Source organism: Symsagittifera roscoffensis, chromosome 8, assembly GCF_963678635.1.
Source record: "Symsagittifera roscoffensis chromosome 8, txSymRosc1.1, whole genome shotgun sequence".
Lineage (NCBI taxonomy): Eukaryota > Metazoa > Xenacoelomorpha > Acoela > Convolutidae > Symsagittifera > Symsagittifera roscoffensis.
Window position 1 is genome coordinate 18,505,485 of NC_087069.1, and position 23,222 is coordinate 18,528,706.

Below are 23,222 nucleotides of genomic sequence, written 5' to 3' on the forward strand. Positions count from 1 at the left end.
GTTCAGTAGATAAAAATCATCATCTCCATCGAAGATGGATCAACCCTTTCCCCCAACTCTTAGCACCTCATCCTTGTCAAAACTAATCCAAATATCAATTAAATTCAAGTCAAGACATGACAGGATGCTAAAAGTTCATATGAGTCAATAAAAGTTTTCCGTCCCGAGACCCTTCCGGATTCTTGAATCCAGTGAATCAAGCTCCTCAAGTTCGAATTCACGATAACACGGAGGGCTGATTTCTTACCCTTCACCGTTGTTCGCAACGGCCTTGCAACTATTGTAGCAGCACAATAGTTGCAACTCGGAACGTTCTCTGCACTCTGCTGCTGTTTTTCTTCAATTTCGACTTCTTCAATTTCGATCAAGTTGTTCTCGTCAGCGCAACCAACGTTGTTGTTCTGTTCTTTTACTCGTTTTTTGTTAAAAATGGCCGTTTCAGCATTTCTCAGAAATGTGACGTCATCATTCGAATTTTTGAAATTTTAAAATACTAGAATATTCCAGCCTTCACCGTTTGGCTAAACGTTCCAAAAACGTCGTTAATCCTTCAAAATCATTAACTCGGAAGGTTCACTGCTAAAATTTCGAATTCTGCAGAGATTGCATTTTGGCCATTCTGGTCGAATGTCACAGTAATTCTCTTTTTTAGAAAATAAAAATTGTCAGTTATGAAAATTTCAGTACTTCCGTACGCTTTCGTATAACAATCTCATCACAAAAAGCGAAAAAAACGACAGTTTATTATCTTAGTCAATTTTTTGTGTCAATCTGATCGGAATTTTCGTATATGGGGGCTATCTTTGTATCTTTGTTTTTTGTTTCGTTTTTTGCTTGTTTCGCTTGCGGGCAAGGCAATCCAATTAGGACAAATCAATTTTTTCATGACACTAGGAAAAACTTCGATTAAATAATTCGATTGACAAAAGTCTGTGGTTCAAATATAGTTAGATTATACACTTTTTGGGAAATCACAGTTTTTTGCTAACGTTTTTTTGAGTCTAATAAGGTTGTTCATATTCTTGTACAAAAAGTGAAATTTGTGTTTTCTTGTTTTTTTTTCAAATTACTTTTTCTCGGCTTGAATCTTAATTTTTTAGACACAATTACTTTTCTTAATAAAAAAAAGTCAAACACTGCTATCGAAAAAATCAAAAAGTCACAAAAAACTTGATTATTTTCTAATTTAGAGAACGGGCCTTTTTTGTCAGATTTCCAAGCGAATCAATAAAATAGCCATTGATCCATTTGTATCAAATTGAGTTATTTTTATCCAAAAAAGTCTCAATCATTAATTGATCTAGAAGTTATGGAAAATTTGGCAGCCAAAGTTGGATTTCTAAAAGTCGAAATAGCAGAGGGGATCAATTAAGAAGAGTTGGGATCCTATATAAAGTGTGTTATGGTTTTAGTTTTGACTTGGTAAAATTTGTATTTCGATTTTTCTGCTTGTCGATACGATTTTCATCTTTGAAATTTTATGCTAGTCGACACACCCCCTCTAAAACCGCCGTGCTAAAAACTTAGAAACGTTAACTCTGCTTTTCAATGCAGCGCTCATTTATAACAAATGCCTCTATAAAAATCACTTGAAACTTGCAGCAAACAAAACAAATATTTGCAAAGCATATTTTCAAACTCAAAAACAAAATAATTGCAATGGTAAGCTAGCACTCTATAGACCAGAAAAAAAATGGTCATACTTTTTTCTACCCAAAAAAATGCTGATTATACAATTCCATAAACGAAGTTTTTGGAAAACGCTTATCATATACCTTCCGTGTCTGAAACCTGCAATACCAGCATTTTTACATACACGAAAAATGCCAACTAAAAAATCCAAAACTGAGGAAAAAATTATTGCTCTAATATCAAAAAGAATTGCTTCTATATTCAATTAAATTGTTTTTGAAAAAGAGTACGGTTGTCATAGAAAAAAAAAACAGACGCAATCAAGATTACTTTAAAAACATTTGCTTTCATAGACAGTTTTTTGTCGAAACTGGCATGTACATGTGCTTCAACATCGAAAATACTCAATAGTCCTGGTTTACAAATGCCCTGTTTACGCTAACACTTTCATGCTGAACTTCTTTAGTAAATATTCGACGCCATTGGGTTTACCTTAGAAAAAATGCTTTTCTAGGTTTCCATAGAGTAATTGTGATTTTTTTCTGGCCATTGAAACTAGAGGGGAATTTGTCTTCGGCTTTGATTTATTGTTTTTTTGTTTACGCAAAATCAGGTACAACAAACGAGCAGTGTGTTATGGTTTTAGTTTTGACTTGGTAAAATTTGTATTTCGATTTTTCTGCTTGTCGATACGATTTTCATCTCTAAAATTTTACGCTAGTCGACACACCCCCTCTAAAACCGCCGTGCTAAAAACTTAGAAACGTTAACTCTGCTTTTCAATGCAGCGCTCATTTATAACAAATGCCTCTATAAAAATCACTTGAAACTTTCAGTCAACAAATTAATTTTTCTTAAGAAAATTTTCAAACTCAAAAACCAAATAGTTACAATGGTACGCTAGCATTCTATAGACTAGAAAAAAAATTGTCATACCTGTTTTACACAAAAAATACTGATTATATAATTCTATACATGAAGTTTTTGAAAAACGCTTATCATACAACTTCCGTATCTGAAATCTGCAAGACTAGCATTTTTTCATACACTGAAAAATGCCCACTAAAAATCCAAAATTGAAGAAAAAATTAACGCTCTATTATCAAAAAGAATTGCTTCTATATTCAATTAAATTATTTTTGAAAAAGAGTACGGTTGTCATAAAATAAAAACAGACGCAATCAAGATTACTTTAAAAAATATTTGCTTTCATAGACAGTTTTTTGTCGAAACTGGCATGTACATGTGCTTCAACATCGAAAATACTCAATAGTCTTGGTTTACAAATGCCCTGTTTACGCTAACACTTCCATGCTGAACTTCTTTAGTAAAAACTCAACGCCCTTGGGTTTACCTAAGAAAAAATGCTTTTCTAGGTTTTCATAGAGTAATTGTGATTTTTTTCTGGCCATTGAAACTAGAGAGGAATTTGTCTTCGGCTTTGATTTATTGTTTTTTTATTTACGCAAAATTAAGTACAACAAACGAGCATTGGAATAAATCGAAAAGTATTTAATATGGAGTGTTTTTCATTCGCAAATCGCAGAACCTGACTTTTCTTCAAAAACAAAATTTGAGCCAGTAAAGCAAGCCTACTTTGAAGCAAGTAAGCAAGAGTGAGTCTTTAAAAAAATTTTTTGATTTTGATTATGAAACATCCCATTTTGCTTCAGAAAAACTATTTTGATTTTGTTCCTTAAAAAAAATTAAATTTTTTGCAAAAAAAATATGAAACTGTTTTTTGGAATATTTTTTTGTAATTCTTTTTTTTAGAAAATACCGATTGTCAGTTATGAAAATTTCAGTAATATCATATGCTTTTGAATAACTATCTCATCACAAGAAGTGAAAAAAACGACAGTTTTTTAACTCAGTCATTTTTTTGTTTTTTTTGTCAATCTGATTGGAAAATTCGAATTTGGGGGCAATTTTTGTTTTTATATTTGTTTTTTTTTTTGCTTTTTTCGCTTGTATCTGAGGCAATCCAATTTAGACAAATCAATTTTTCTCGTCAATGGGAAAAATTTTGATTAAATGATTCGATTGACAAAAGTCTGTGGTTCAAATTTAGTTAGATTATACACTTTTTGGGAAATCAGAATTTTTTGCTAAAGTTTTTTTGAGTCCAATTACGTTGTTCAGATTCTTATATAGGTAGTGAAATTCGTGTTTTCATGCTTTTTTCAGAAAAAAAATGTTCAGGTTCGTTTAGCCTCAAACCATTTTTTCGCGGCTTGAATTTTGATTTTTTAAACACATTTTTTTCTAAATTGAAATAAGGCAAACCCTTCTATCGATCAAAACAAAAAATCACAAAAAACTTGATCGTTTTCTAATTTAGAGAATGGCTATCTGTTGTTAGATTTCCGAGCGAATCAATAAAATACCTATTAATCCAGTTTTATTGAATTGAATTAGTTTTTATCAGAAGAAGTCTCAATGATTAAATGATCTAGAAGTTATAGAAAATTTGGCAGCCAAAGTTGGATTTCTAAAAATCGAAATAGTAGAGGGGATCAGCTAAGAAGAGTTGGGATCCTATATAAAGTGTGTTATGGTTTTAGTTTTGACTTGGTAAAATTTGTATTTCAATTTTTTTGCTTGTCGATACGATTTTCATCTTGGAAATTTTATGCTAGTCTATTTTTACGCTAGTCGACACACCCCCTCTAAAACCGCCGTGCTAAAAACTTAGAAACGTTAACTCTACTTTTCAATGCAGCGCTCATTTATAACAAATGCCTCTATAAAAATCACTTGAAACTTGCAGCAAACAAAACAAATATTTGCAAAGCATATTTTCAAACTCAAAAACAAAATAATTGCAATGGTAAGCTAGCACTCTATAGACCAGAAAAAAAATGGTCATACTTTTTTCTACCCAAAAAAATGCTGATTATACAATTCCATAAACGAAGTTTTTGGAAAACGCTTATCATATACCTTCCGGATCTGAAACCTGCAATACCAGCATTTTTACTTACACTGAAAAATGCCCACTAAAAAATCCAAAACTGAGGAAAAAATTATTGCTCTATTATCAAAAAGAATTGCTTCTTTATTCAATTAAATTGTTTTTGAAAAAGAGTACGGTTGTCATAGAAAAAAAAACAGACGCAATCAAGATTACTTTAAAAACATTTGCTTTCATAGACAGTTTTTTGTCGAAACTGGCATGTACATGTGCTTCAACATCGAAAATACTCAATAGTCCTGGTTTACAAATGCCCTGTTTACGCTAACACTTTCATGCTGAACTTCTTTAGTAAATATTCGACGCCATTGGGTTTACCTTAGAAAAAATGCTTTTCTAGGTTTCCATAGAGTAATTGTGATTTTTTTCTGGCCATTGAAACTAGAGGGGAATTTGTCTTCGGCTTTGATTTATTGTTTTTTTGTTTACGCAAAATCAGGTACAACAAACGAGCAGTGTGTTATGGTTTTAGTTTTGACTTGGTAAAATTTGTATTTCGATTTTTCTGCTTGTCGATACAATTTTCATCTTTGAAATTTTATGCTAGTCGACACACCCCCTCTAAAACCGCCGTGCTAAAAACTTAGAAACGTTAACTCTGCTTTTCAATGCAGCGCTCATTTATAACAAATGCCTCTATAAAAATCACTTGAAACTTGCAGCAAACAAAATAAATATTTGCAAAGCATGTTTTCAAACTCAAAAACTAAAAAATTGCAATGGTAAGCTAGCACTCTATAGACCAGAAAAAAAAATGGTCATACTTTTTTTTACCCAAAAAAACGCTGATTATACAATTCGATAAACGAAATTTTTGGAAAACGCTTATCATATACCTTCCGTGTCTGAAACCTGCAATACCAGCTTTTTTACTTACACTGAAAATCCAAAACTGAGGAAAAAATCATTGCTCTTTTATCAAAAAATAGCTTCTATATTCATTTAAATTATTTTTGAAAAAGGGTGCGGTTGTCATAGAAAAAAACAGACGTGATCAAGATTACTTTAAAAACTTTTGCTTCCATAAACAGTTTTTTCGAAATTGGCATGTACATTTGCTTCAACATCGAAAATACTCAATAGTCCTGGTTTACAAATGCCCTGTCTAAGCTAACACTTCCATGCTGAACTTCTTTAGTAAAAACTCAACGTCCTTGGGTTTACCTCAGAAAAAATGCTTTTCTAGGTTTTCATAGAGTAATTGTGATTTTTTTCTGGCCATTGAAACTAGAGAGGAATTTGTCTTCGGCTTTGATTTATTGTTTTTTTATTTACGCAAAATCAGGTACAACAAACGAGCATTGGAATAGATCAAAAAGTATTCATTATGGAAAATTTTTCATTCGCAGATCGCAGCACCTGACTTTTCTTCAAAAACAAAATTTGAGCAAGTAAAGCGAGCCTAGTTTAAAGCTAGTAAGCAAGAGTCAGAGACTTTTGAAAAATATTTTGATTTTGATTATCAAACACTTCATTTTGCTTCAGAAAAACTAGTTTCATTTTTGAAACTGTTTTTTGGAAAAATGTTTGTAATTCTTTTTTTAGAAAATACCGATTGTCAGTTATAAAAATTTCAGTACTATCATATGCTTTCGTATAACTATCTCATCACAAGAAGCGAAAAAAAACGACAGTTTTTTTAACTCAGTCATTTTTTTTTTATCAATCTGATTGGAAATTTCGCACTTGGGGGCTATTTTTGTTTTTAAATTTTTTTTTTTTGTTTCGCTTGTATGCGAGGCGATCCAAATTAGACAAATCAATTTTTCTCGTCACTGGGAAAAATTTTGATTATATGATTCAATTGACAAAAGTCTGTGGTTCAAATTTAGTTAGATTATACACTTTTTGGGAAATAACAGTTCTTGCTTGAGTTTTTTTGAGTCTAATAACGTTGTTCAGATTCTTATAAAGGTAGTGAAATTTGTGTTTTCATGTTTTTTTCAGAAAAAAAATGTTCAGGTTTGTTTAGCCTCGAACTATTTTTTTGCGGCTTGAATCTTGTTTTCTTAAACACAATTTTTTCTAAATTGAAATAAAGCAAATCCTTCTATCGAACAAAACAAAAAATCACAAAAAAACTTGATCGTTTTCTAATTTAGAGAATGGGTCTCTTTTGTTAGATTTCCAGGCGAATCAATAAAATACCTTTTAAACCAACTTTATTGAATTGAATTAGTTTTATCAGAAGAAGTCTCATGATTAATTGATCTAGAAGTTATGGCAAATTTGGCAGCCAAAGTTGAACGTCTAAAAATCGAAATAGTAGAGGGAATCATTTAAGAAGATTCGGGATGCCATATATTGTGTGTTATGGTTTTAGTTTTGACTAGGTAAAATTTTTAATTCAATTTCTCTGCTTGTCGATACGATTTTCATCTTTGAAATTTTATGCTAGTCGACACACCCCTTCTAAAACCATCGTGCAATGCAGCGCTCATTTATAACAAATGCCTCCATAAAAATCACTTAAAACTTGCAGCAAACAAAATTAATATTTGCTAAGAATATTATCAAACTCAAAAACAAAATAATTGAAATGGTAAGCTAGCACTCTATAGACCAGAAAAAAATTGTCATAGTTTTTTCTACACAAAAAAAAGCTGATTATACAATTCCATAAACGAAGTTTTTGGAAAACGCTTATCATACACCTTCCGTGTCTGAAACCTGCAATAACAGCTTTTTTACATACACTTAATAATGCCCATTAAAAAATCCAAAACTGAGGATAAAATTATTGCTCTATCATCAAAAAAATGCTTCTATCTTCAATTAAATTGTTTTTGAAAAAAGGTGCGGTTGTCATTGAAAAAAAAACAGATGCAATCAAGATTACTTTAAAAACATTTGCTTTCATAGACAGTTTTTTGTCGAAATTGGCATGTACATTTGCTTCAACATCAAAAACACTCGATAGTCCTGGTTTACAAATGCCCTGTCCACGCTAACACTTCCATGCTGAACTTATTTAGTAATTATTCAACGCCATTGGGTTTACATCAGAAAAAATGCTTTTCTAAGTTTTCATAGAGTAATTGTGATTTTTTCTGGCCATTGAAACTAGAGAGCAATTTGTCTTCGGCTTTGATTTGTTGTTTTATTGTTTACGCAAAATCAGGTACAACAAACAAGCATTGGAATAGATCAAAAAGTATTCATTATGGAAAGTTTTTCATTCGCAGATCGCAGCACCTAACTTTTCTTCAAAAACAAAATTTGAGCGAGTAAAGCGAGCCTAGTTTAAAGCTAGTAAGCAAGAGTCAGAGTCTTCAAAAGAATGTTTCGATTTTGATTATCAAACACTTCATTTTGCTTCCGAAAAACTAGTTTTGATTTTTTTCTTCAAAAAAATTAAAATTTTCTTAAAAACATTTTCGAAACTGTTTTTTGGAAAAAAATTTTTGTAATTTTTGATTTAGAAAGTAACGATTGTAAGTTATGAAAATTTCAGTATTTTCATTCGCTTGCGTATAACTATCTCATCACAAAAAGGAAAAAAAGCGACAGTTTTATAACTCAGTCAGTTTTTTTAGTCAATCTGAAATATAAACAGTGAAATTTGTTTTTATGTTTTTTATTCAAACCCTCTTATCGAACAAAACAAAAATTCACAAAAAATTTGATTGTGTTCTATTTTAAAGAATGGGTCTCTGTTGTCAGATTTCCAAGCGAATCAATAAAATACCTATTGATCCATTTTTATTGAATTGAATTAATTTATCAGAGAAAGTCTCCATCATTAATTGATCTAGAAGTTATGGAAAATTTGGCAGCCAAAGTTGAACTTCTAAAAATCGAAATACTAGAAGGAATCAGTTAAGAAGATTCGGGGTGCTATATGTTGTGTGTTATGGTTTTAACTTTGACTTGGTAAAATTTGTATTTCGATTTTTATGCTTGTCGATACGATTTTCATCTTGGAAATTTTATGCTAGTCTATTTTTACGCTAGTCGACACACCCCCTCTGAAACCGCCGTGTCGAAAACTTAGAAACGTTAACTCTGCTTTTCATTGCAGCGCTCATTTATAACAAATGCCTACACAAAAATCACTTAAAACTTGCAGCAAACAAAATTAATATTTGCATAGAATTTTTTCAAACTCAAAAACAAAATAATTGCAAGGGTAAGCTAACACTCTATAGACCAGAAAAAAAATTGTCATACTTTTTTCTACCCAAAAAAAGCGCATTATACAATTCCATAAACGAAGTTTTTGGAAAACGCTTATCATACACCTTCCGTGTCTGAAACCTGCAATACCATCATTTTTACATACACTGAAAAATGCCCACTAAAAAATCAAAAACTGAAGAAAAAATTATTGCTCTATTATCAAAAAAATAGCTTCTATATTCAATTAAATTATTTTAAAAAAAGGGTGCGGTTGTCATAGAAAAAAACAGACGTGATCAAGATTCCTTTAAAAACTTTTGCTTCCATTGACAGTTTTTTTCGAAATTGGCATGTACATTTGCTTCAACATCGAAAATACTCGATAGTACTGGTTTACAAATGCTCTGTCTACATTAACACTTCCATGCTGAACTTCTTTAGTAAAATACTCAACGCCATTGGGTTTACACGCCATTGGGCTTACATCAGAAAAAATGCTTTTCTAAGTTTTCATAGATTAATTGTGATTTTTTCTGGCCATTGAAACTAGAGAGGAATTTGTCTTCGGCTTTGATTTATTGTTTTTTTATTTACGCAAAATCAGGTACAACAAACAAGTATTGGAATAGATTAAAAAGTATTTATTATGGAAAGTTTTTCATTCGCAGATCGCAGCACCTAACTTTTCTTCAAAAACAAAATTTGAGCGAGTAAAGCGAGCCTAGTTTAAAGCTAGTAAGCAAGAGTCAGAGTCTTCAAAAGAATGTTTCGATTTTGATTATCAAACACTTCATTTTGCTTCAGAAAAACTAGTTTTGATATTGTTCTTCAAAAAATTAAAATTTTCGCAAAAACATTTTTGAAACTGTTTTTTGGAAAAGTTTTTTGTAATTTTTTATTTAGAAAGTAACAATTGTCAGTTATGAAAATTTCAGTACTTTCATGCGCTTGCGTATAACTATCTCATCACAATAAAGGAAAAAAACGTCATTTTGTGTCAATCTAAAATATAAGTTGTGAAATTTGTTTTATTCAAAAAAAGTTCAGGTTTGTTCAGCCTCAAATTACATTTTCGCGACTTGAATCTTGATTTTTGATACACATTTGTTTTTCTTAAATAAAATAAGGCAAACCCTCTTATCAAACAAAACAAAAATTCACAAAAAAAATGATTGTTGTCTAATTTAAAGAATGGGTCTCTGTTGTCAGATTTCCAAGCGAATCAATAAAATACCTATTGATCCATTTTTATCGAATTGAAATAATTTTATTAGAGGAAGTCTCCATCATCAATTGATCTAGAAGTTATGTAAAATTTGGCAGCCAAAGTTGAGTTTCTAAAAACCGAGGGAATCAGTTAAGAAGATTCGGGATGCTCTTTTTTGTGTGTTATGGTTTTAGTTTTGACTTGGTAAAATTTGTATTTCGGTTTTTATGCTTGCCGATACGATTTTCATCTTTGAAATTTTATGCTAGTCGATTTTTATGCTAGTCGACACACCCCTCTAAAACCGCCGTGTCAAAAACTTAGAAACGTTAACTCTGCTTTTCAATGCAGCGCTCATTTATAACAAATTGCTCCATAAAAATCACTTGAAATTTGCAGCAAAAAAAATTAATATTAGTTAAGAAAAGTTTCAAACACAAAAACAAAATAATTTCAATGGTACGCTAGCACTCTATAGACCAGGAAAAAAATGGTAACACTTTTTTTACACAAAAATTGCTGATTAATAATTCCATTCATAAAGTTTTTCTAAAACGCTTGTCATACAACTTCCGTATCTGAAACCTGCAAGACCAGCGTTTTTTCATACACTGAACAATGCCCGCTAAAATATCCGAAACCGAGGAAAAAATCATTGCTCTATTATCAAAAAATGCATCTATAATCAAATAAATTTTTTTCGAAAAAGGGTGCGGTTGTCATAAAAAAACAGACGCAATCAAGATTACTTTAAAAATTTTTGCTTTTTGCCGAAATTGGCAAGTGCATTTGCTTCAACATCAAAAATACTTGATAATCCTGGTTTACATATGCCCTGTCTACACTTACACTTCCATGCTGAACTCTATTAGTAAATACTCAATGCCATTGGGTTTAGATCAGAAAAAATGCTTTTCTAAGTTTTCATAGAGTAGTTGTGATTTTTTGTGGCCATTGAAACTAGAGAGGAATTTGTCTTTGACATTGATTTCTTGTTTTTTTTATGCTTACGCAAAATCAGGTATAACAAACGAGCATTGGAATAGTTCAAAAAGTATTTAATATTGAAATTTTATCATTCGCAAGTCGCAGAACCTGACTTTTTCTTCAAAAACAAAAACTGAGCGAGTAAAGCGAGCCTAATTTGAAGATAGTAAGTGTGAGTCTTTAAAAATAACGTTTTCATTTTGATTATCAAACACCTTATTTTAATTCGGAAATACTAGTTTTGATTTTCTTCGTAAAAAAAATTAAAATTTTTTGCAAAATAATTTTTGAAACTGTTTTTTGGAAATTTTTTTTGTAATTCTCTTTTTTAGAAAATAACAATTGTCAGTTATGAAAATTTCAGTACTTCCGTACGCTTTCGTATAACAATCTCATCACAAAAAGCGAAAAAAACGACAGTTTATTATCTTAGTCAATTTTTTGTGTCAATCTGATCGGAATTTTCGTATATGGGGGCTATCTTTGTATCTTTGTTTTTTGTTTCGTTTTTTGCTTGTTTCGCTTGTGGGCAAGGCAATCCAATTAGGACAAATCAATTTTTTCATGTCACTAGGAAAAATTTCGATTAAATAATTCGATTGACAAAAGTCTGTGGTTCAAATATAGTTAGATTATACACTTTTTGGGAAATCACAGTTTTTTGCTAACGTTTTTTTGAGTCTAATAAGGTTGTTCATATTCTTGTACAAAAAGTGAAATTTGTGTTTTCTTGTTTTTTTTTTTTCAAATTACTTTTTCTCGGCTTGAATCTTAATTTTTTAGACACAATTACTTTTCTTAATTAAAAAAAGTCAAAAACTGCTATCGAAAAAATCGAAAAGTCACAAAAAACTTGATTATTTTCTAATTTAGAGAACGGGTCTTTTTTGTCAGATTTCCAAGCGAATCAATAAAATAACCATTGATCCATTTGTATCAAATTGAGTTATTTTTATCCGAAAAAGTCTCAATCATTAATTGATCTAGAAGTTATGGAAAATTTGGCAGCCAAAGTTAAACGTCTAAAAATCGAAATAGTAGAGGGGATCAGTTAAGAAGATTTTGCCACATTTTGTGTGTAATGGTTTTAGTTTTCACTTAGTAAATTTTGTATTTCAATTTTTATGCTGCTCGATACAATTTTCAGTTTTGAAACTTTTATGCTTGTCAATTTTTATGCTAGTCGACACACCCCCTCTAAAACCGCCGTGTCAAAAACTTAGAAAAATTAACTCTGCTTCGCAATGCAGCGCTCATTTTTAACAAATGCCTCCATAAAAATCACTTGAAACTTGTAGTCAACAAAATTAATTTTTCTTAAAAAAATTTTCAAACTCAGAAACAAAATAGTTACAATGGTACGCTAGCATTCTAGAGACCAGAAAAAAAAATGCCATTTTTTTTACACAAAAAAATGTTGATAATATAATTCCATACATGAAATTTTTGAAAAACCCTTATCATACAACTTCCGTATCTGAAACCTGCAATACCAGCATTATTTCATACACTGAAAAATGCCCACTGAAAAATCCAAAATTGAAGAAAAAATTAACGCTCTACTATCAGAAAAAATTGCTTCTATATTCAAATTTTTTTTTGAAAAAGGGTGCGGTTGTCTATAAAAAACAGACGTGATCATGATTAATTTAAAAACTTTTGCTTTCATAGACAGTTTTTTTCGAAATTGGCATGTATATTTGCTTCAAAATCGAAAATACTCGATAGTACTGGTTTAAATATGCCCTGTCTACGCTTACACTTCCATGCTGAACTCCATTAGTAAAAACTCAACGCCATTGGGTTTACATCAAAAAAGCTTTTCTAAGTTTTCATAGAGTAATTGTGATTTTTTTCTGGGCATTGAAACTAGAGAAGAGTTTGTCTTCGGCTTTGATTTCTTGTTTTTTTTGTTTACGCAATATCAGGTACAAGAAACAAGCATTGAAATTAATCGAAATGTTTTTAATATGGAACGTTTTTCATTCGCAAACCGCAGAACTTGTTTTTTCTTCAAAACAATTTTTGAGCGAGTAAAACTAGCCTAATTTGAAGAAAGTAAACAACAGTGTGAGTCTTTAAAAAAAACGTTTTGATTTTGATTATCAAACACCTTATTTTGCTTCCGAAAAACTAGTTTCGATTTTGTTTTATAAAAAATTAAAATTTTGGCAAAAAAAAACAGTTTTTTGTTTTTTTTTGTAGTTCTTTTTTTTAGAAAGTAACGATTGTAAGTTATAAACATTTCAGTACTATCAAACACTTTCGTACAACTATCTCATCACAAGAAGCGAAAAAACGACAGTTTATTATCTCAGTCATTTTTTTGTTTTTGTGTCAATCTGATTGGAACTTTCGTATTTGGGGGCTATCTTCGTTTTTAATTTAGTTTTCTGGTTGTTTCGTTTGTGGGCGAGGCGAGCCAGTTTCGACAAATCAGTTTTTCTCGTCACTGGAAAAGTTTTTGATTAAATGATTTGATTGACAAAAATCTGTGGTTCAAATATAGTTAAATTATACACTTTTTGGGAAATCACAGTTTTTTGCTAACGTTTTTTTGAGTCTAATCAGGTTGTTCAGTTTCTTGTATAAGTAGTGAAATTTGTGTTTTGTTGTTTTTTTTAAATTATTTTTTCTCGTCTTGAATCTTAATTTTTTAAACACAATTCTTTTTCTTAATTGAAAAAAGTCAAGCTGTGCTATCGAACAAAACAAAAAGTCACAAAAAACTTGATTGTTTTCTAATTTAGAGAACGGATCTTTGTTGTCAGATTTCCAAGCGAATCAATAAAAAAAACTATTGATCCATTTGTATCAAATTGAATTATTTTTATCAGGAAAAAAACTCAATCATTAAATTATCTAGAAATTATGGAAAATTTGGCAGCCAAAGATGAATTTCTTAAAACCGAAATAGTAGAGTGGATCAGATAAGAAGATTCGGGAAGCAATACATTGTGTGTAATGGTTTTAGTTTTGCTTAGTAAATTTTGTATTTCAATTTTTATGCTGGTTGATACTATTTTCAGTTTTGAAACTTTTATGCTTGTCATTTTTTATGCTAGTCGACACACTCCCTCTAAAACTTAGAAAAGTTTACTCTGCTTCGCAATGCAGCGCTTATTTATAACAAATGCCTCCATAAAAATCACTTGAAACTTTCAGTCAACAAATTAATTTTTCTTAAGAAAATTTTCAAACTCAGAAACTAAATAGTTACAATGGTACGCTAGCATTCTATAGACTAGAAAAAAATTGTCATACCTGTTTTACACAAAAAAATACTGATTATATAATTCTATACATGAAGTTTTTGAAAAACGCTTATCATACAACTTCCGTATCTGAAATCTGCAAGACCAGCATTTTTTCATACACTGAAAAGTGCCCACTAAAAAATCCAAAATTGAAAAAAAAAATAACGCTCTACTATCAGAAAAAATTGCTTCTATATTCAATTTTTTTTTTTGAAAAAGGGTGCGGTTGTCATAAAAAAACAGACGTGATCATGATTACTTTAAAAACTTTTGCTTTCATAAACAGTTTTTTTCGAAATTGGCATGTACATTTGCTTCAACATCGAAAATACTCGATAGTACTGGTTTAAATATGCCCTGTCTACGCTTACACTTCCATGCTGAACTCCATTAGTAAAAACTCAACGCCATTGGGTTTACATCAAAAAAAGCTTTTCTAAGTTTTCATAGAGTAATTGTGATTTTTTTCTGGGCCTTGAAACTAGAGAAGAGTTTGTCTTCGGCTTTGATTTCTTGTTTTTTTTTGTTTACGCAATATCAGGTACAAGAAACAAGCATTGAAATTAATCGAAATGTTTTTAATATGGAGTGTTTTTCATTCGCAAATCGCAGAACTTGTTTTTTCTTCAAAAACAATTTTTGAGCGAGTAAAGCGAGCCTAATTTGAAAAAAGTAAGCAAGAGTGTCATTCTTTAAAAAAACGTTTTGATTTTGATTATCAAACACCTTATTTTGCTTCCGAAAAACTGATTTTGTCCTAAAAAAAGTTTAAAATTTTCGCAAAAAAAAACAGTTTTTTGGAAATTTTTTTGTTGTAATTCTTTTTTTTAGGAAATAACGATTGTAAGTTATGAAAAATTCAGTACTATTAAACGCTTTCGTACAACTATCTCATCACAAGAAGTAAAAAAACGACAGTTTATTATCTCAGTCATTTTTTTTGTTTTTGTGTCAATCTGATTGGAACTTTCGTATTTGGGGGCTATCTTTGTTTTTTATTTGGTTTTTTGGTTGTTTCGCTTGTGGGCGAGGCGATCCAGTTTAGACAAATCAATTTTTCTTGTCACTGGAAAAAATCTTGATTAAATGATTCGATTGACAAAAGGCTGTGGTTCAAATATGGTTAGATTTAAAAAAAATTTGGGAAATCACAGTTTTTTGCTTACGTTTTTTGAAACTAATATTGTTGTTCAGATTCTTATAAAGGTACTAAAGTTTGTGCTTTCACGTTTTTTTTAAGGAAAAATGTTCAGGTTTCTTCAGTCTCAAATTACATTTTTCGCGGCTTGAATCTTGATTTTTTAAACACAATTCCTTTTCTTAAAATAAAACAAGGCAAACCCTGCTATGGAACAAAACAAAAGGTCAGAGAAAACTTGATCGTTTTTTAATTTAGAGAATGGGTTTCTGTTATCAGATTTCGAAGCGAATCAATAAAATACCTGTTGATCCAGCGTGACCACTTGGTCACTATTTTAGTGACCAGTCACTATTGGTCACTAATTGGTCACTATTTTTTCAATGTTCACTAAAAGTCACTAATTACAACGGTTTTTGGTGACGGACGCTAAAATTTTTCTAAAGGCGCTTTTGGCGCCAATATATACTAATATTGAGGGGGCCGGCTTGAAAATTAATTTGACCGACCTAAAAAAAAAGGTCAACAAAAAATTTGAAAATTGTCATAGTCTCTATTTTTCTCTCAAAAAAGTGGTCACCCTGTATTAATCCATTTTTATCAAATTGAATTAATTTTATCAAAAAAAGTCGTCCTAACATAAATTGATCTAGAATTTCAAAGAACGTTAAGACTATCTCTTTTTTGGTCAAAAATAGAAAAATTATTAAGAATTTTTTTTCGGAAAATTGTAGAATTTTTTTAAAATTTATTTGAGGAATTTTTCCAACTGACTGTTGGCCATGTTTTCAGTTGTCAGGCTATCTTTTTTTCCACCTACTTTTTGTTGCTAAGGATGGTTTTTGATTTGGGTAACTATTAATATAACTGACATTAGATTTTCTCTGTAATATCGCGGGTACTTGAGCTCCTCGAGCTTTTGCCCAAACATTTTGTCAGTTTTTTCTATATGGTTACACAAACTTTGTTTTAAAAAATGTTTATTCTATTTTTACGAGTGTGTCGATCGCCTGTCTTTTATGATCTGAAATGGTTATAGATAATAGATTGACTAAGGTTTTTTTCAAGTCTGAAGTTTATGAAAACATATAGTGGTTTTCTTATTAGTTATTTTTCTCTAGCTTTTATTTCACACAAAAATTGCTTCAGGTCTTTTTGACTCACAAGTGGCGCAAAGTTCCGCTTTATTTCTGGGTGAATTTTGGGAACTGAATTTTGACTGGCCTAAAATGTTTTTGGGAATGCGATACTTCTGTCGGGGGAGATTCTTCTACAAGTTTTTTCCCAAAATTTTCAGTGCCTGCAGCTCCCAAGAAATCTTCAATTCAAGTCGAATCCAATTTGACGAGCCTGACTATCAAAGGAACAGCATCCAATGTGCAGGCAATCACCGGACACATTGACGCATACAGGATCTACTACTTTAATCATATGTATTATTCGGATGACACCTTCGAAGCCGACAGAAGTGCCGATTTAGAGGTAAATTAAAATAGAACGGTAGCGATGTTAAGTGGGTTGCCAAAATCCCCCATATCCCCCCAAACAAATTTTTTGAATACTTTTCTGGCTGAAAAGTCCTGAAACCTTTCTAAAGGCGCCACAATCGCCAAAACTAAATTCTTTAGTTTGAGACAAGCAAGCTACAATTGTTCTGAGAATTTGACCGAACTCAGTAAATTCGAACGGACAGACTTAAAATACATTTTGTCAAAATTTTCCAAAAGCCAAGCGGATTCAGGTTAATGAAACTATCCGCAGTTCTTCGTTGGTATCCGTTCCTTTGTGAACCATTCATCGTGCTGACATTTTACTTTGTTTTCACAGTTATCTGAACTAGAGTCGGGAACTAGATACGAGATTAAATTAAAAACTGTCGTGGAATTTGGTGAAGACTGTGGTACCCAAGTGTCCTTGCTGAGAACAGATCTCTATGTCTGCACAAGTAGGTGAATTTTGATACAAAGTCCAATCCACGATAATTTTCATATAATTTTTAACGATATGGAAAACGATATTTTTCATATACGTTTTAACGATATGGAAAACGACGTTTTAACGATACGAAGAACGATATTTTCCATAAACCGTTTTGACGATATGGAAAACGATTTTTTTTCATTTACCATTTTAACGATATGGAAAACAATATTTTCCATATACATTTGAACGATATGGAAAACGATATTTTTCATATACATTTGAACGATATGGAAAACGATATTTTTCATATACCTTTTTAATGATATGGAAAACGATATTGTCCATATACGTTTAAACGATATAAAAAACTATTTGTTTCATGTTACGTTTTAATGATATGGAAAACGATATTTTTCATATAATTTTTAACAATATGGAAAACGATATTTTTCATATACGTTTTAACGATATGGAAAACGATATTTTTCATATACGTTTTAACGATACGAAGAACGATATTTTCCATAAACCGTTTTGACGATATGGAAAACGATTTTTTTTCATTTACCATTTTAACGATATGGAAAACGATACTTTCTATATACATTTGAACGATATGGAAAACGATATTTTCCATATACATTTGAACGATATGGAAAACGATATTTTTCATATACCGTTTTAATGATATGGAAAACGATATTGTTCATATACGTTTAAACGATATAAAAAACTATTTGTTTCATGTTACGTTTTAATGATATGGAAAACGATATTTTTCATATAATTTTTAACGATATGGAAAACGATATTTTTCATATACGTTTTAACGATATGGAAAACGATATTTTTCATATACGTTTTAACGATACGAAGAACGATATTTTCCATAAACCGTTTTGACGATATGGAAAACAATTTTTTTTCATTTACCATTTTAACGATATGGAAAACGATATTTTCCATATACATTTGAACGATATGGAAAACTATATTTTTCATATACCGTTTTAATGATATGGAAAACGATATTGTCCATATACGTTTAACCGATATAAAAAACTATTTGTTTCATGTTACGTTTTAATGATATGGAAAACGATATTTTTCATATAATTTTTAACGATATGGAAAACGATATTTTTCATATATGTTTTAACGATATGGAAAACGATATTTTTCATATACGTTTTAACGATACGAAGAACGATATTTTCCATAAACCGTTTTGACGATATGGAAAACGATTTTTTTTTTCATTTACCATTTTAACGATATGGAAAACGATATTTTCCATATACATTTGAACGATATGGAAAACGATAGTTTTCATATACCGTTTTAATGATATGGAAAACGATATTGTCCATATACGTTTAAACGATATAAAAAACTATTTGTTTCATGTTATGTTTTAATGATATGGAAAACGATATTTTTCATATAATTTTTAACGATATGGAAAATGATATTTTTCATATACGTTTTAACGATATGGAAAACGACGTTTTAACGATACGAAGAACGATATTTTCCATAAACCGTTTTGACGATATGGAAAACGATTTTTTTTCATTTACCATTTTAACGATATGGAAAACGATATTTTCCATATACATTTGAACGATATGGAAAACGATATTTTTCATATACATTTGAACGATATGGAAAACGATATTTTTCATATACCGTTTTAATGATATGGAAAACGATATTGTCCATATACGTTTAAACGATATAAAAAACTATTTGTTTCATGTTACGTTTTAATGATATGGAAAACGATATTTTTCATATATTTTTTAACAATATGGAAAACGATATTTTTCATATACGTTTTAACGATATGGAAAACGATATTTTTCATATACGTTTTAACGATACGAAGAACGATATTTTCCATAAACCGTTTTGACGATATGGAAAACGATTTTTTTCATTTACCATTTTAACGATATGGAAAATGATATTTTCCATTTACATTTGAACGACATGGAAAACGATATTTTCCATATACATTTGAACGATATGGAAAACGATATTTTTCATATACCGTTTTAATGATATGGAAAACGATATTGTTCATATACGTTTAAACGATATAAAAAACTATTTGTTTCATGTTACGTTTTAATGATATGGAAAACGATATTTTTCATATAATTTTTAACGATATGGAAAACGATATTTTTCATATACGTTTTAACGATATGGAAAACGATATTTTTCATATACGTTTTAACGATACGAAGAACGATATTTTCCATAAACCGTTTTGACGATATGGAAATAAATTTTTTTCATTTACCATTTTAACGATATGGAAAACGATATTTTCCATATACATTTGAACGATATGGAAAACTATATTTTTCATATACCGTTTTAATGATATGGAAAACGATATTGTCCATATACGTTTAAACGATATAAAAAACTATTTGTTTAATGTTACGTTTTAATGATATGGAAAACGATATTTTTCATATAATTTTTAACGATATGGAAAAGGATATTTTTCATATATGTTTTAACGATATGGAAAACGATATTTTTCATATACGTTTTAACGATACGAAGAACGATATTTTCCATAAACCGTTTTGACGATATGGAAAACGATTTTTTTTTCATTTACCATTTTAACGATATGGAAAACGATTTTTTCCATATACATTTGAACGATATGGAAAACGATATTTTTCATATACCGTTTTAATGATATGGAAAACGATATTGTCCATATACGTTTAAACGATATAAAAAACTATTTGTTTCATGTTACGTTTTAATGATATGGAAAACGATATTTTTCATATAATTTTTAACGATATGGAAAACGATATTTTTCATATACGTTTTAACGATATGGAAAACGATATTTTTCATATACGTTTAAACGATACGAAGAACGATATTTTCCATAAACCGTTTTGACGATATGGAAAACGATTTTTTTTCATTACCATTTTAACGATATGGAAAACGATATTTTCCATATACATTTGAACGATATGGAAAACTATATTTTTCATATACCGTTTTAATGATATGGAAAACGATATTGTCTATATACGTTTAAACGATATAAAAAACTATTTGTTTCATGTTACGTTTTAATGATATGGAAAACGATATTTTTCATATAATTTTTAACGATATGGAAAACGATATTTTTCATATATGTTTTAACGATATGGAAAACGATATTTTTCATATACGTTTTAACGATACGAAGAACGATATTTTCCATAAACCGTTTTGACGATATGGAAAACGATTTTTTTTTCATTTACCATTTTAACGATATGGAAAACGATATTTTCCATATACATTTGAACGATATGGAAAACGATATTTTTCATATACCGTTTTAATGATATGGAAAACGATATTGTCCATATACGTTTAAACGATATAAAAAACTATTTGTTTCATGTTACGTTTTAATGATATGGAAAACGATATTTTTCATATAGTTTTTAACGATATGGAAAACGATATTTTTCATATACGTTTTAACGATATGGAAAACGAAATTTTTCATATACGTTTCAACGATATCGAAAACGTTATTTTACTTTTACGTCTTAATGATATGGAAAACGATTTTTTTCATATACGTTTTAACGATACGAAGAAAGATATTTTCCATAAACCGTTTTGACGATATGAAAAACGATTTTTTTTTCATTTACCATTTTAACGATATGGAAAACGATATTTTCCATATACTTTTGAACGATATGGAAAACGATATTTTTCATATACCGTTTTAATGATATGGAAAACGATAATGTCCATATACGTTTAAACGATATAAAAAACTATTTGTTTCATGTTACGTTTTAATGATATGGAAAACGATATTTTTCATATAGTTTTTAACGATATGGAAAACGATATTTTTCATAGACGTTTTAACGATATGGAAAACGATATTTTTCATATACGTTTCAACGATATCGAAAACGTTATTTTACTTTTACGTTTTAATGATATGGAAAACGATTTTTTTCATATACGTTTTAACGATACGAAGAACGATATTTTCCATAAACCGTTTTGACGATATGGAAAACGATTTTTTTTCATTTACCATTTTAACGACATGGAAAACGATATTTTCCATATTCATTTGAACGATATGGAAAACGATATTTTTCATATACTGTTTTAATGATATGGAAAACGATATTGTCCATATACGTTTAAACGATATAAAAAACTAATTGTTTCATGTTACGTTTTAATGATATGGAAAACGATATTTTTCATATAATTTTACTGATATGGAAAGCGATATTTTTCATATACGTTTTAACGATATGGAAAACGATATTTTTCATTTACGTTTTAAGGATACGAAGAACGATATTTTCCATAAACGGTTTTGACGATATGGAAAACGATTTTTTTTCATTTACCATTTTAACGGTATGGAAAACTATATTTTCCATATACATTTGAACGATATGGAAAACGATATTTTTCATATACCGTTTTAATGATATGGAAAACGATATTGTCCATATACGTTTAAACGATATAAAAAACTATTTGTTTCATGTTACGTTTTAATGATATGGAAAACGATATTTTTCATATAATTTTTAACGATATGGAAAACGATATATTTCATATACGTTTTAACGATATGGAAAACGATACTTTTCATATACGTTTCAACGGTATCGAAAACCTTATTTTACTTTTACGTTTTAACGATATGGAAAACGATTTTTCATATATATACCGTTTTAACGATATGGAAAACGATATTTTTCATATACGTTTGAACGATATGGAAAATGATAACTTTCTTATATCGTTTTAATGATATGGAAAACGATATTTTTCATATACTGTTGAAACGATGTGGAAAACAAATTTTTTTATGTACGTTTAAACGATAAGGAAAACGATATTTTTCATATACACTTTAACGTTACGAAGAACGATATTTTTCATTGACCGTTTTAACGAAAGGGAAAACGATATTTTTCATATACCGTTTTAACGATATGGAAAACATTATTTTTCATATACGTTTAAACGATATGGAAAACGATATTTTTCATATAAGTTTTAACAATATGGAAAACAATTTTTTTTCATATAGGTTTAAACGATATGAAAAAGGATATTTTTCATGTACGTTTTAACGATATCGAAAACGATATTTTTCTTTTACGTTTTAACGATACGAAAAACAATATTTTTCATTGACCGTTTTGACGATATGGAAAACGATATTGTCCATATACGTTTAAACGATATGGAAAACGATTTATTTCATGTATCGTTTTAATGATATGGAAAACGATATTTTTCATATAATTTTTAACGATATGGAAAACGATATTTTTCATATACGTTTTAACGATATGGAAAACGATATTTTTCATATACGTTTTAACGATATGAAGAACGATATTTTCCATATACTGTTTTAACGATATGGAAAACGATATTTTTCATATACCGTTTTAATGATATGGAAAACGATATCGTCCATATACGTTTAACCGACATAGAAAACTATTTGTTTCATGTATCGTTTTAATGATATGGAAAACGATATTTTTCATATAATTTTTAACGATATGGAAAACGATATTTTTCATATACGTTTTAACGATATGGAAAACGATATTTTTCATAAACGTTTTAACGATACGAAGAACGATTTTTTTCATACACATTTTAACGATATGGAAAACATTATTTTTCATATACGTTTAAACGAGATGGAAAACGATATTTTTCATATAAGTTTTAACAATATGGAAAACAATTTTTCTTATATAGGTTTAAACGATATGAAAACGATGTTTTTCATGTACGTTTTAACGATATCGAAAACGATATTTTTCTTTCCGTTTTAACGATACGAAAAACATTATTTTTCATATACCGTTTTGACGATATGGAAAACGATTTTTTTTTCATTTACCATTTTAACGATATGGAAAACGATATTTT

The 23,222-nt window shown here is 29.6% G+C and overlaps 2 protein-coding genes across 2 annotated transcripts in view; both read left to right on the forward strand.

Moving 5' to 3' along the window:
- Positions 1–16,732, forward strand: part of LOC134853176 (uncharacterized) — a 71,496-nt gene extending 54,764 nt beyond the window's left edge. Inside the window, exon 8 of the mRNA XM_063869133.1 lies at positions 16,612–16,732. The gene's annotated coding sequence lies outside the window, so the exon portion shown is untranslated. The remainder of the gene's footprint in view (positions 1–16,611) is intronic.
- Positions 16,733–16,745: 13 nt separating this feature from the next.
- Positions 16,746–23,222, forward strand: part of LOC134853494 (uncharacterized) — a 37,825-nt gene continuing 31,348 nt past the window's right edge. The window contains exons 1-2 of the mRNA XM_063869495.1: positions 16,746–16,796; positions 17,142–17,259. Of these exons, the coding sequence (XP_063725565.1) occupies positions 16,746–16,796; positions 17,142–17,259 (169 nt within the window). The remainder of the gene's footprint in view (positions 16,797–17,141; positions 17,260–23,222) is intronic.